This window comes from Microcebus murinus, chromosome 9, assembly GCF_040939455.1.
Source record: "Microcebus murinus isolate Inina chromosome 9, M.murinus_Inina_mat1.0, whole genome shotgun sequence".
NCBI classification, from domain to species: domain Eukaryota; kingdom Metazoa; phylum Chordata; class Mammalia; order Primates; family Cheirogaleidae; genus Microcebus; species Microcebus murinus.
The window spans coordinates 88,131,413-88,146,561 of NC_134112.1; the positions used below are offsets into that span (position 1 = coordinate 88,131,413).

The following is a 15,149-nucleotide window of genomic DNA, read 5'->3' on the forward strand; positions in this document are numbered from 1 at the left end:
TCTTACAGCTGCCCAGGTCACAAGTCTGGAGTAGGCTGTGCTTGGCCCCAGTCAAGGTGTCATCCTGCTCTGGAGAGGACTCACCTCCAAACTCCTTCAGATTGTTGGCAGAATCTGTTTCCTTGTATTTGCAGGACTGAAGTTATTTCTTGCTCGCTGTTGGCGGGATTCACTCTCCCCTTCCAGGGGCTGCCTGCATTCCTCGGTTCCTGATCCCTCCATTGTCAAAGCTTGCAATGGCACAAGTCCTTCTCACATTTTGAATTTGACTTTCCCTTCTGCCTTCCATTGGGCCCACAAAAATAATCTAGGATTACCTCCTCCCTTAAAGCCAGCTTATTATTAACTGTAATTAATTACATCTACAAAGTCCTTTTGCCACGTAAGGTTAACATAACCACAGGTACAACACCAGATGGTAAAGGTCATGGAGGCCAAAATTCTACCTGCTATTGTCTACCCTCTGGTCCCCATGACTCACTCTCTCCAAGGTCCCCAGAGATCTCATCTCATGACACCATCAACTCAAAATCATCTAAGTCATCTAAATGATTTGGCTCTGGATGCAACCCATTTATCATTACGATGGTGCTCTAGGTACAACCCATTCAATTGATTAAATATATTAACCCCATATTTATATGCAGCACAAAAACATGATATACGCCGTCAGAACAGGGATCTTAAAACCCTGCTTTTGCCTAAATCCTTTTCAAATATTTATTTCAGCCTATCCATCAACCTCTGGGTTTGGGAGGATCTCATACAAACATATTAATTATTTAACATGATTTATTCATTCCTTCTTCCTAACTAAGCTCTGACTCCCCTTCCCCCTTTATTAGCTCTTTTTAATGGCCCTTGCAGACTCTTTTCTTTAAGCCAGGCTAATAGCCTTCCAAACAAATGTGTCTTCAGAAAAGCAGGAAGTCACATGATTTTCAGAGTGTTTTCTGCTTACAGAAAGTGTATGGCAATTGGTGCACACACATTCACACTGCATTTGCATTCCACACATATATCATTTCTATGTTTCTAGCCACCCAAAAGGTACACATCCAATGACTGTTAGTGTTGCAAAGGGCCTCAAAGGTTGGTTAGCTCTCAACACAATTTGCTATGTTTCCTTCCCTGAGAAGCTTGCAGATAGCAGTCCCTTCCCTTTGTTCCCCTATAATCATTCCCCTAGAAAAGAACGTAGTTAAAAAACTTCAGGGGAGTAGTAGTATCTGACTCTCCCGCCAAAGGTCTCCACCCAAAATCAAGTTCCTCAACAGCCTAAATAATACAAGCTCAGGAAAGAGTGCTCATGAAACATGTATTAATTTATCTTCTCAGTATTTTATGAATTAGCACAAAATGACTATAACTTTTTTGCATGACAAAGAATCTTTACTTTTAAATGATGATCAAAATACCAAGTGATAACCTGTAACAAATTCTTGAATTCTGCCATCTAGTTATTTTGATTAAGAGAAACTAAAAACAGCTCAAACAATTAGACTAGGATCTACATTAGCAGGAATGGATTACTTTCAGCCTGCTGCCACTTTACACAGGTTATAAATATCAATTTACTACTTTTTCATAGATAAAGCCCCTGATCTTTGAGAAAGCATTAGGGAAAAAAATTATTTAATTGCTTTCTTTCTTAAAGAATTGGCCTTTTACTAGATCTAAGAAAGAAAAAGTCAACATTGATATATACGTTGCTTGAACTATTATAAAAGGCATAATAAAACAAATAACATACTCATTAAATTTCTAAGAAACGGTACATAAAAAGTAGAAATTTTTAGATGTGTTCTAAGTCTGTACACAGAAACTGGATTTACTACTCTCCAACAATAGTTGGTATTATATATACATACTATATAATATATAGAAATAATATAATGACTTTTCATAAGACTATAACTCAAGCTTTGCTAAGTCTTCATATTCTATGAGGGCATCTAAAATGCCAATCCATGAAATACGGGCTTCTTTCTTCTTCTCCTACACATTTATGTAGTAGTTTTCATGGATTTCTGGCCAGATATTGGAGACGAAGGCCAAGAGGTTGTCTGAGATTTCACCCCTATCCTACTGGAAGGAGGTCTGGAGGATGGTCCTCTTCTCCTTGGTCTCCTTCTCTGCTAGAGAATTGCCACAGGTATGGGAGCCCAGTGCCGCAGCTTCCTTGGCCGTGAACTCTTGCTCCATCTGCAGGTGGTACTGTCCACTTTCAGCCTGAGCTGCTCCTTTGGCCTGCTTCAATCTCTGGTTCTTTCATTGTGGGCCTCGCACACCTTTTTGGTGGCCGGCTCTTCAGCCTGCCACCAGGCTGCCACCAGTAGCTGCTGGATGCCCTGTGACTGGCCATGGAGGCAGCGACCCCAAGGCCAAGATCTACTACAACTAGCCAACTTTCTGATGTTCCAAACAGGTGGACATAAGAAGCCTATTGGCCAAAATTTATCGGTCGAATCTCCCTGGTAACAAACAGACTACACCCTGGAATAGCACATATCAATGGATCACAAAACCATGCCCACACAGAAAAATGTCAATTGTTCATGGAAATTCATTGTTACAGACATTTTTTAAAACTTAGTGTATGGAACAAAAGATAAGCAGTCCTGTGTTCTTCATGTTCCTATCAAAACGCCAAATTGCATCAAAATAAAGAAGTAGTTGAAAAAGTCAGTGTGTTTGCTTATTTGTATTCTTGAATATATACAATGTAAAATTATTAATAATGATATAATGAACTCTTCTAATCTTAGGTTTTATTAAATAAACATAAAACTTTATAAGGCATCTGTTGTCTAATGTAATTCACTGCTTTGAAATATATAAGGATTGGTTAAAAATGCTGTATGCATATGTGCTGATGTGCTTCAACTAAACTTGGCCAAAACTGCCTTTGATAAGGTACTAACAGAAAACTCTCTCACACCTATAGATGGAATGAAAAAATCATAGTGGACCCAGATACACATTCTACATGATAAAATACATTTCCAAGTTTTTAGAATTAAATTATTGCTCATATTACCTATGTGTACACTTTCGCCAACTCTGTATATCGAAAAGCAAGGCTCTCTAATTCATAATTCAGACTGAGTTTTTCCACTTGCAACTGTTAAAAATATGCACACGCACAAATAAATTCAGTATGCTTATCGTTATCATACACTTCCCTCGCTCAGTTTTCAACTTCTTAACTAAAATCCATCCAGTTTGCTCAAGGCATATTAGGGAGATATTCATAAACATAAGTTTACACTATGTAATTTGAACCCCAAATAACTCATACATCTTCCATATTTTCTCCATTGGATACTTACCCAATCTTGAGATTTCAGTTATCATGTATATACAAATAACTCCAAAATCTATGCCTATAGTAACATCCCACCTTCAATTCAAATTGTATCTATTATCATCTTTCCTTCTCTCCAACATCATCTCCCATTAAGGAAAAATATTTGTACTGACATTACCATTGTTTTTCTAACAACATAAAAAATCTTTCATTGTGAATTAATTGCTCATCTAACCTATCTTTATGACAAGCTTATATGTCCCTTTGTTCTTTTCTTTCCTGCCTGAAATGCTCTCACCTGCTTTACTTCTTGTGATGTCACAGTCCTCCCTGTATCTCTGAGCCATATTTCCTCCTACGCTTTCTTGACATTTTCCCCAATATCCTTCTTTTGCCACCAGTCCCATTAACTGCCTTTATTATTTACTGCCTATGCAGCTAATCTTGTTATATACATTATCTTCTACTGCTATTTACCTTTTGTCTATGGGGCCTATCTCCTAATTAAACATTCCATTACTGCAACAAACACTTACTGAGACAGCCTCTGGGCTGGGTACTGGAAATATAAAATAAATAAGACGTGGTCTTTTGCCCTCATGGAGTTTAGAGTGGGAGAGACAGGTCTCAAAATGAAAAGTAAAATTTCGTTTTGTATATGCTATGAAAGATAGTTTATATACGGTAAAGCACACACAAAGAGAATGATCAGAAAAGCATTCCAGAGGGAGGGACATGAGTCTTGAATGATGAGTAGGGGTCGTGCAGAGGTTCCAGATGGATAAGCTTTCTGAGAACCTCAGACAGTGAAAGGTTCTCAAGGGCAAAGAGTCCAGCCACGCATCCTTTGCGATGTTGGCAATGATGAAATTCATCAAGCCATGGCAAATAACACTTTTTTAAAGAAATCTTTCAGTTCTCTATGATACAAATCATGAAACATTCATAATCCTTTGAAATGTGCTGATTTGCATGTCTCTGAATATTCAGTGAAAATAGTAAACCCTAATCGAATTTAAATACTGCCTTGTCTAGAGTCATAATTGTATTTCCTTGACCTTGTAGTATAAGTTTCAACTTCTCTGAATAAGTAATTTCGATGTGACAGTAAAATTTAATCATTCAAGGCCGGGCGCTGTGGCTCACGCCTGTAATCCTAGCTCTTGGGAGGCCGAGGCGGGCGGATTGCTCAAGGTCAGGAGTTCGAAACCAGCCTGAGCAAGAGTGAGACCCCGTCTCTACTATAAATAGAAAGAAATTAATTGGCCAACTGATATATATATAAAAAATTAGCCGGGCATGGTGGCGCATGCCTGTAGTCCCAGCTACCCGGGAGACTGAGGCAGAAGGATCACTCGAGCCCAGGAGTTTGAGGTTGCTGTGAGCTAGGCTGACGCCATGGCACTCACTCTAGCCTGGGCAACAAAGCGAGACTCTGTCTCAAAAAAAAAAAAAAAAAAAAAAAAAAAAAAAAAAAATTTAATCATTCAATCTAAAACTAAAAGTTTGATGTATTTAATATCCTTTATGTCCAAAAAGTGACAATCTCATTCATACAGCTGGCAAAGTGAGATCCAACTCTGTCACTGATAGCCATAATCATTTAAACATGGCTATACAGTAACAGATTGGAATATTTTCAATGTTCTTCCCCAAGCACTGTCAAAATACAACAATGATAAAAGTCCTAGGCAAGACTCTGGCTGACAATTAAATGACCAATCCTATTACATCTCCAAGTTCTATTCCAAACAATTGCACTTTATGATATTTAAGTAGTATGAATGGCTTGGCCACTTTGAGAAGAATAAGAAAGCATCTCTGTTTTCCAACTAAGTGCAGTATACCTTCTTTCTAATCAAATATAGAAACCCAAATAATCAAATGTTTGCTTTCTTTATATACAAAGTTAATCAAAATTTTAAGGCTATCCTCCTATTTGGTTTTCCACCAGTAATTCTAAAAGCATTTGCTCAGTAATGACATTAATAAACTGTCCCAAAATAAATGTCACTTTAATTGATGCCTCCAAAATAAATACAAAACAGGTAGTTATGCTAAGATCCATCAATTTGATAGACTATTTTTATATATATGTAAAAAATTCTTTCTGCAGTTAAATTTTTGAAAATTCTGCCTTAATGAGATTAGTATTAATTACCCATTTTATGCAGATGTATTGGCATAATTCCCAAATTATAGTACTATATTTTCTTGACTAATGCCTAATAAGTCCTTCTATCCAAACTCATTTTTTCACAGTGGCTCTCATGAGGCTTTGAGTCACCCCCCAGGTATTTTATGGCCAATGATATAACTTTCATCATGAAGCCTCAAACTGTGACTGCATTAGAGAACAGTTTAAAGTCTCCACTATGTTTATTCTTGATTTGAGAACAGCCACTCACTACCTGCCAACAACATAAGTACGCTTGCCCTAGTTGAAAATATGGCCTTGCTTATGCTACCTTTTATTCTACAGCTTAGCTTAAGATTTCTTGATCAACCAGACAAAAATATGGAGAAAATCCAAATGAACAGAAACAGTAAAACATATATATATTTACAATATATATTTTAGCTAACTAATTATACTTTTCATACATAATTATTTTTATTTAATGTAAAAATAACAGATTAATAGTGAGGAGAAGTCCACACCTCTAGTCTAAGTGTATCAACAAAATCTAGTTTCAATATCTTAATGAACATTTTATCTTTTATTATCTCTCTTTCACCTTCACGAATAGTGTAACAGTTATTCCCAACCTATATAAATTCTCCCTTATCAGCTCTTCAGTGGCTGGTTTTCCTCAAAGGCTCTGGCTTACGTAGGGGAAATGTTTGCAATTCCATTTCAAACTCCATTAAAACACTTGCACTAAGCCTCAGAAATAAACCATGCAAACATGAATGCTTGGCATCTTCTAACCAACTGCTTCATAATCACATACATAAAAATACACGTGCTCATAGGCACCAAAATTTTCATATTCTACTCTAAAATTAAATAATCCCACAGCTTAAAATAAGAGAAAAAAATCACTTTCCCCAAAAGAATTCTCTTCTAAACCCGGTCTTTCCCCCGAGGTGTCTCTCCCTGCTCTCCTCCCACTTGTGATACACAGAAATGTCACCACAGATCGGGAAAGTGTTTCATTAGAATAACTTTCAGATTAGTTAGACTAAAATATTAGACTCACTTTGAATGAACTCATTGTTGGTCACTTACTCATTTCAACCTCTTTTCATGACTATTGGGAAATTCATGTGTTAGTGATAACTGTGTTACTTAATAAGTTCTGTTAAGAAACTCGGGGATCTTATTAAGAAGCCTGGGACCCAGACCCTCCCGAGGCAAAACCGTGTGGACAGTTTAGATGCATAGTTTGATTATTGCACTACTTCTTGTTTGAAATATGATAAATCACACTTTTGATTCAAAATTATACATTTCATATTTAATGTCCTAATATTAAAGGAAAAAATGGGGCAAGAAATGAATAATTAAACCACAATTTACTTTCTAAATTAACTCTCCTTAAATATAGGAAGGGCAATTGGTTATAAATATTGGCTCTAACGTAAATCTCTCTGAACATCTCTCTCCAAGAACTGTCTATGGCAGAGAGGAAGGAGAGTTAGTGGTGTTTCTGCTTTGGATATCTGAGGTTCTGTTATCAACCATCCTTGGATTTCTGAGTTTCTGTTATCAACCATACTTTCTCACTGTGATTTTCTGAGTATCAAAGAACAAGACCAAACTATGCTCTTTCTTCAAACAGTATCGTTCTTGCCTGGCGCAGAATTTGACCTCTCCAGAGCCTATTCCTTCAAAGCCTCAAGAAACCAGGAAGGCAAAAGTCTACCAAAATTGCTGAATTCAGTAAAGAACTATATAGCACTTTACTTTTATTTTGTCTTCCAACAATGTTAATCTTGTAGCTCTACTCCTGACTTCTAGTGCATAAGAACATTATCAGAATTTTCTCTGCATTATTACTGGAATCTGAAAATTTGAATTATATCTCTTAGTAATCTGCATTTCAAATTCTATGGTTTAAAATCACTTACACTCTTGCAGAGCCAGGAGGAAAAGGAGTAAAAGCGCTTTCTCATTTATGGCTTTTATCTCACAAGCTTCTTAGAAATCTACATCCTAGTATTATTTTGGTTATATATAAAGACATTCACAAGGAACTAGGTACAGATATAACTATAGATACATAGATGTATAGTACAGTTAATAAAAGGACAGATTAAGAGAATGATCAAGAGACACAGAGAGAGAGAGAGAGAGTGATTGGGGCTACAAAGCATAAGTCAAAATCCTAAACTTTCTCAGTTCTAAATGGTAAGAGAAAATATTGATGAAATATTTAACAGCATATCATTATTCATCTTACTTCTCTTTCAAAAATTGTTCCGTTCCCTCAGTCTTGACTCTATCTCTTCTGGTACTTTAAATTGCTATTCAGTCTCACTCACGCCTTTGTATCATCCAGTGAGGATCCCCAGAGCCTGTTTACCTCATCCAATCACCATCACACTCCTTTCCTTCAACCTAAACTACCTACGGCCCCTCTAGTGTTCTAGATGCCCATTGTTTCTTTAGACATTCATTCACTTCAAAATTTCCAGTCAAACTTAAAGATTAGTAGTCCTGAATTCTGGGACACCGATCTGGTCCTGTCGTTTACTGTCTTTGAGACTCTAAACAACTAGGTCTCAGGGTCCCTGTTGCAATAAGTTTCTATGTCGTCTAGTTCCCGGAGTCATTACAAAGGTTAAAATGAAACAACACTGAAGCACACCGTAAACATTTAAGTGATACGCAAACAAAAGGGAACATGCAAAACACCTGCTGGAAACTTCCTCCCTGGGAGATGGAAATGGGACGTTGTCCTCACCTCTGGATTCATGGAACTCCAGTGTGACATGAGCATCAAATCCAAGGCTGAAGTAATTATTGAAAACATTCAGAGGGAGCTGCAATGATAAACAAAGACAGAGGTCCAGTTATGTGTGGCCAGGCAGAAAGAGAAAGATAAAACCTAAACCCGACACCTATGTCTTGGGCAGTCCCCAGGAGACAAATCAGTCATGATTCGAAGTACAGATTGTTTATGTAGCATGGGTCCTCAAACTTTTTAAACAGGGGGCCAGTTCACTGTCCCTCAGACCGTTGGAGGGCCGTTGGAGAGTGCGGCGCACATTCCACACATGCGCACTGTGGGCCTGGGATGAGTCGGCTGCTAAGCAGGACAGGCAGCGGCAGCAAAAACACCCAGCGGGCCAGATGGTGGGCTGCATGTGGCCCATGGGCCGTAGTTTGAGGACCCCTGAGCAAGAAACAGGAGATTCTTGAATTAATTCATTAGTGAAAGCTCGAATCAAGTAATTACCTCAGGAATTATACGTACTGTAGGAAACAAGAGCTACAAGTTATTAAATAAGAACCATTCTTGTAGATGTTGTAACAATAGAAACTTGTTAAGCTTAGGGATGCATACTTGGAATAGTCACTAAGAATTATTCACTAAGCAAACTCAGAAAGTAAATTCAATTGCAAGGATCATTTCTAACCACTTAAAAAGTGGATATACTTTTTTTGAGAATTTATATTCCACATAAAAATATTACAACTTAAAATGAGTAACCGTTTATTTGTTTACCCATCATGTTTTCAATATATATATATATATATTGAATATATATATATGTAGACAAAAGTCTTATAATAATAACAGGGCAGTGTGAACCATTTAACTATTGTTGACCTAGATGGGGAAAAAAAGCCCAAAAATATACCTATCAGTATTGTTCAAATTCCCATTTAATTTATCAAACCTTGAATTTTTGATAGGACCATGAAATTGGCAAACACAGCCACACACATGCATGTGCAAGCCTTAACTTTCCTTCCCAGAGTTCTTTGGGTCTCTGGCTGATACCACCACAGGCTGAGTGAAGGAAAGAACTATGCAGCCTAAAAATCTTACATTAAAAATGCAAAACTAAGTGATTTTTAAAGCTTTGGTTCAATGTTGAAACAATTAGAAAAGCATATGGAAAATGCTAGAAGGGAAAGGGTGGTTCTCCCACTTTTCCTTCTGCAACTCAGCAAGGAAGATAAACATTAAAGTCAATAAAGAAAGGGAATATTTCCAGATAATTATCAGGTTTATGACCCAAATCGAACTGCACCTGTTTTCCATGAGAAAAAGGTGTTTTAACCCTAAAGATTTCAAAACTAAGTATACTACAGTGTTTCACATTCCTTTTGATAAGCAAGATTTTCTGTTTCACTGGAGGGAGAACTTTGTCTCGTTAAGAAAAAAATGAAATGAAAGAAAGAGAGCATGAGAGATTTAAAGCAGAAAGAAGTTGGATTGCCTTGGTCTCTAAAGGAAGTAAGGAATGACGCCACGTGGAAGCCCCCAAGTCACAACCTATAATGATTCAGAGGCCAAAGCAGCCCTTAGAAATGGTTTCAATTCACTGGAGAATAGGGAGAGAAACTAAAAACATAGAAAGATGCCAAAACCATGTCTCACTTTTCTGGCTTCATATTTGAGAATGTCCAGTTGCTGCACTTAAATAAAATACCAGTTCTTAGGAATGACAGCATGAGTTGGTGATCCTGCCAAAAGCACAGATATGTTCATCTCCTCTACCATTTATGTTCTTTTGGCTACAATTCCAACCCATGTCTTAGCTATCCACTGATAGCTAAGAAGAACATCTGGCCACTGTCCCCTAAATATAATACCCCAACTTAGTCTGTTTTTAAGTTATTCATATTTTCCAGGAAAACTTGCCCCAATTTCCTACATATCTCCTTAAAAACCCACTTACAAAGCCCTTTAATTATCTGGATTGATGTTCTCTGGCTGCTCCAAGAAGTCTTTCCATTTCTTAAGCTGTTGGGAAGAGAATCAAGTATGGATTTCTATTGCGGGCCTACCCATTCCAAGTTTAGTAGGAAAAGGACTTTAAAATATCCATATAGTACACTTCCTTCTACTTTGGCTGTTTTCTATAAAATTTCTGTAAGTCAAAAATACATTAGAAAAAAGCATCACGTCCCAAGATGATACTTATTGTCTAAACAGCATTGTGACATTATGAACTCAAATTCATCTGAACAATTATGATACCTACTAGAAACCTTATTAATTTTGGAGTCACAGTTTAGGTGAAAAAAAACCCCAGAAATACAAAGCAAAACCTGTTTTAACCTATTTTAGTCAAATAAAAAACGTATGCATCTATCATAATTGGTCAGAATCATGGTGCTAATAAATAAGTGGATACTGGTTTGATCTGAAATGATATGATGTTCAATCCATTTTAAGCCTGAAATATCCATAAAATCTTAGCCTAAATCAATGAATGGCATAATTCATTATAGCAGGAACACTGTTGAAAGTACAGATACTTGGGCCTTAATCTTGCATTTACTTAATCAGAATTTCTGGGGACTGGGCCTCATGATCTGCATTTTAACAAGCACACCTAGAGATTCTTACAAACATGCAAAGTTTGAAAATTCTATCATAGAAGAAAACTGGGAAGTAATTTAGAAAAAGTGGCTACTCAGCAACCTACTAAATTTATCTGAAATTGAGGCCACAACTCAGAACCAAATGATCAACTGAAGTGCCACACTAGCATATTTACAACCATATCCCTTGGTTTGTTTTCGGTTGAAATAAAAGCTCATCACTAAAAGAAAACACGAAGTCAAAACATTTATTTAGGCATCTTTGAGTCCCAACCAAGTGATACAATTGGCTTAGTTACTACCACTTAGTATCAGGCCAGAAATTTCAGAAGGTTATCTTTCTACTGAAAGATCAAGGCTCCAACGCTTCAGAACATATATGTTTTTCATCTTCTCATAAGTTGGTTGCAATTAACTTGAAAGATTAAAAAATGAACACATGACTTTCTAGTGTGGAAGGTGAAGACAGAGAATAGCTCCCTGAGCTCTGTAAGCAGGTATGAAATCTAGGTCTTCAGAGTATGGAGCATAATCATTAGGCAGTGTTATTATGCCTATAGCCCTAGTAACCATAAACTCAGACACTTTCCCGTTATCTCACAGGAAGGAATCAGCACATGATTCTCCAGCCAGGAATGCGTTTCCTGTAGGTCAGGGGATGCTCCACGTTCGTGTCTGCAGCAGAAAGAAGTGTCTAACCTTACATACGCCATCTTCAAGTTCTTCTGGAGGCAAGTCTGGGTTTCTTTCCACGTGGAGGTTCCAGCGATCTAGCTGTACAATTGTCCCATCTTCTACTTGGCACAGGATCTTAGAAACAGGTTCATCAGTGTAGCCCTGAGGAATCAGAGAACATACACATTGCTATCTGGAGTACAGAACAGTGTAGCCAACGCTATTTACGTAAGGAAAAGCTCCACTGCTAGATTCTGTTTAGTCTGTAATTAGTAAGGCTGGGAGAGTAAGCTGTTTTCCTCAAGGGACTTTGAACTTAAGATAATACTCACAGGTAGGGGGCACAGAAACATTAGCTCTGGCTGGTTTTTGCACCAAGAACCAACAGCCACTGATAGGCATTGAGGACCATGCTGGATGGCTGCTTTTATCAGAGTAAAAAACAGGGCTCTCCGTGCCTCAGACTAGAGGAGCTTGGGGGATACCCAGAACAAACAGAAATGGAAAAGAGAAAAAGATCAAGGAGGGATCTGATTGGAAACATTCTTCCATTTCACCTCTCCCTGACCCTGTGGGAGGACATCATTCTTCCCATGACCTGAGGCAAGTCTGACCGACAGGGTCCTGTTAGGGAGCTACTTACTCCTTAAGGATCCATTACTGACAGCATGGCCTACCGAGGACAGGCGGGTCACTGATGTGGATGAGAGAAGCTAACAGTGATAATACCTTAGTTGTTTCATGTAAATATATTTATCGTTTCTAAATTGTCCACTATTTAAAAAAAAAAATCCACAGAAAGTTAATTCACCCAAAGGCCAGATTAATATCTGCTAGACATCTGAATATAATTTTCATGAAGCCCAGCCCAGATATTGGTCTTATATGAGCAGATAAATGTTGGTGGGGCTGTATATATATATATATATATATATATATATATATATATATATATATATATATAATATATATAATATTAATTTATATTTATATAATATTTATATTTATATAATATTAATATATCTATATTTACTATATTTCCTTGCTATCTTAGTATTATAACATACATACATACATACAGAAAATGGCTGGTTAGTGATGGAAGAACTACTTCCCCCCACCCAAGCTTGTGTGGGGTTGGCTCCATGGTGGGAGGACAGCTGACACCTGTACAGCCAAAGCCATGATAACACAGATCAGAAAAACCAAATGCTCAAAAAGAGACGTAATTCTCCCTAAGTAAGGGTTGTAAATCTAACAAAATGTGCTGTCTGGCCAGGGCTGAGGGTCAGGATTAATTCAAGTCTGTATGGTCGTTCTACATGAAGACCTTCCAGGGGTGGAGAACGTGCAGGCTTTAAGGCCACATGTGGCCTTCTAGGTCCTTAAGTTCAGCCTTTTGACCAAATCCAATTTTTACAGAACAAATCCTTCTATTAAGAGGGGTGCAGCAGAGAAAGACAAAGCTTTCCTTTCCTCCTGTAGTGCTTTAAAAAAAAAGAACAATATTGAAATCAGAAGGCTGCGAGTTCCCCACGCCAGCTGGGCGCCCACTATCTCTTAGGGGTTGAAACCTCATAAAGCTCCAGGCCTGTGAATGAACCACCAGATTTTTCTCATACTCAACTTTCCCTTTCCCTCTGGCTGAGTATAAGTTTAAAATAAAGAAGCTACCAGATAAAATCAGGGTTCACGGGCACTCTGAATGCCAACTCTGACTGATGCCTTGGACAGCAGCGGCACACTCCCCTTCCGGGAGAACATCTGTGGATCTGGGAGTTCTGTTTGCTGCTTGATGACATGGGCAGCCCCCCTCCCCCGAGGGCAGTTCTTACCCCTCCCCAGTTGAGAGTCCGAGCCAGGTCATTCCCAGTGCCCAGAGGAAGGACCCCCACGGGAGGCTGAGGGTTCAGCTGCAGTTCATCCAGGATGGAAAGGATCCAGCCCACCTACAGACATATCGGGGGCCAGAAGAGGTATAAGAAAGATAAATAAGTTACAAAGAAAATAACTCCAGAAAAGGAAGCTTTAAAGAGCTAAACAAAACAAAACAAAAAACTGGTCTATTTTTCTTTAAAACATAGGTGTTTTAAACCAGTGGGTAGGGAATAGAAAGGCCACCTAGCTCAGGCAGTTTCCAAATGCTAAGCCTCTTAGAGGTAAAAAGGACCACTGTACTCTCTCCCATAAACAAAACTAAACCCATTCATCTGTGTGTTTAACTACAGATATACTTTAAAATTTAGAAGAGTTTAAGATTTAGTTAACATAACAGGGCACAGGAGGGAATTTAAGACTCAGAATCAGACTGAATTTCAATTCTGGCTCCTCACAGGCTGTGTAACCTTGATTAAACTATTTAACCTCACTGAGACTCATTCATTTACCTGATTTTCCAAATGGGGATAATAATACCTACCTCACAGGATTGTTTACAGACCGAACTAAAACATACATAAAGCCCTTCACATGATGCATGGCCCATGTAAGTAATCGTTAAATGGTTACCCTCCATAGTCTCATCTTGGAAATTCATAGTTTTCCTAAATTTCCCTATATTCTCCTTTAATCAACACTATGAAAACATAATTGTAGATGGCCTTAGAACCTATTATAAGTTTAGGCAGAAAATAGATACTTACAGTTAGAAATCATATTTTCTTAATCTTTTTCTAAGATAAATAATATTTTGGGTTTAGTCTTATTATAACTATTTAGAAAAATTACCCAAAACTTGGAAATATCAAAAAGAAATCCAGATATCCTTATAATGTCATACTAGTGTTTCATGGGCCTGTCTAAGAATTTTATAACTATAGGTTAACATAGGTTTCTGCCCTACAGGGATGTAAATGTCAAGAAGAGAAGATTATTTTAAAGGTCCTGCTAGGATTTTATTTTCCCATAGGATGTTAACCAGTTTTGTCTCAAATTTAGAAAAATTATTTTGTCATGAACTACATAATTCTTTACTTCTCTGACAAATCAGCTTTACCATCTAGCTGGTTCCCACATTAAAGACTTAAGCCAAGGAAAAACCTTCTAAGGCAACCTTCTAAGGAAAAACCTTAGAAGTTGCTTAATCAAATTCAGTGAACCTGCAGATTTATTAACTGAAGTGCAGATAAGATAATTTTCTCAAGACTAACTAACTAGAAATGGCAGAGTCAGAGCAGTACCAGTCCTCTCAACTTGTATCTAAAATCCTTTCTCGGCCGGGCGCTGTGGCTCACGCCTGTAATCCTAGCTCTTGGGAGGCCGAGGCGGGCGGATTGCTCAAGGTCAGGAGTTCGAAACCAGCCTGAGCGAGACCCCGTCTCTACTATAAATAGAAAGAAATTAATTGGCCAACTGATATATATATAAAAAATTAGCCGGGCATGGTGGCGCATGCCTGTAGTCCCAGCTACCCGGGAGGCTGAGGCAGAAGGATCACTCGAGCCCAGGAGTTTGAGGTTGCTGTGAGCTAGGCTGACGCCAGGGCACTCACTCTAGCCTGGGCAACAAAGCGAGACTCTGTCTCAAAAAAAAAAAAAATAAAATAAAATAAAATCCTTTCTCCTTCACAAAAATGACTCTCCAAGATGCAAGACTCACCTATCAATAGAGTCTAAAACTGTGTTTACTTTCTAAAAAGTGCACCTCAATGTTCACCTA

General features: G+C 37.9%; 1 protein-coding gene across 1 annotated transcript in view; it reads right to left on the reverse strand.

Moving 5' to 3' along the window:
• The window catches only part of DGKI (diacylglycerol kinase iota), a 409,987-nt gene that overhangs the window by 165,288 nt on the left and 229,550 nt on the right, over positions 1 to 15,149 (reverse strand). Inside the window, 3 exon segments of the mRNA XM_020289707.2 lie at positions 8,221 to 8,299; positions 11,517 to 11,654; positions 13,328 to 13,441. Coding sequence (XP_020145296.2) covers positions 8,221 to 8,299; positions 11,517 to 11,654; positions 13,328 to 13,441 — 331 coding nt within the window.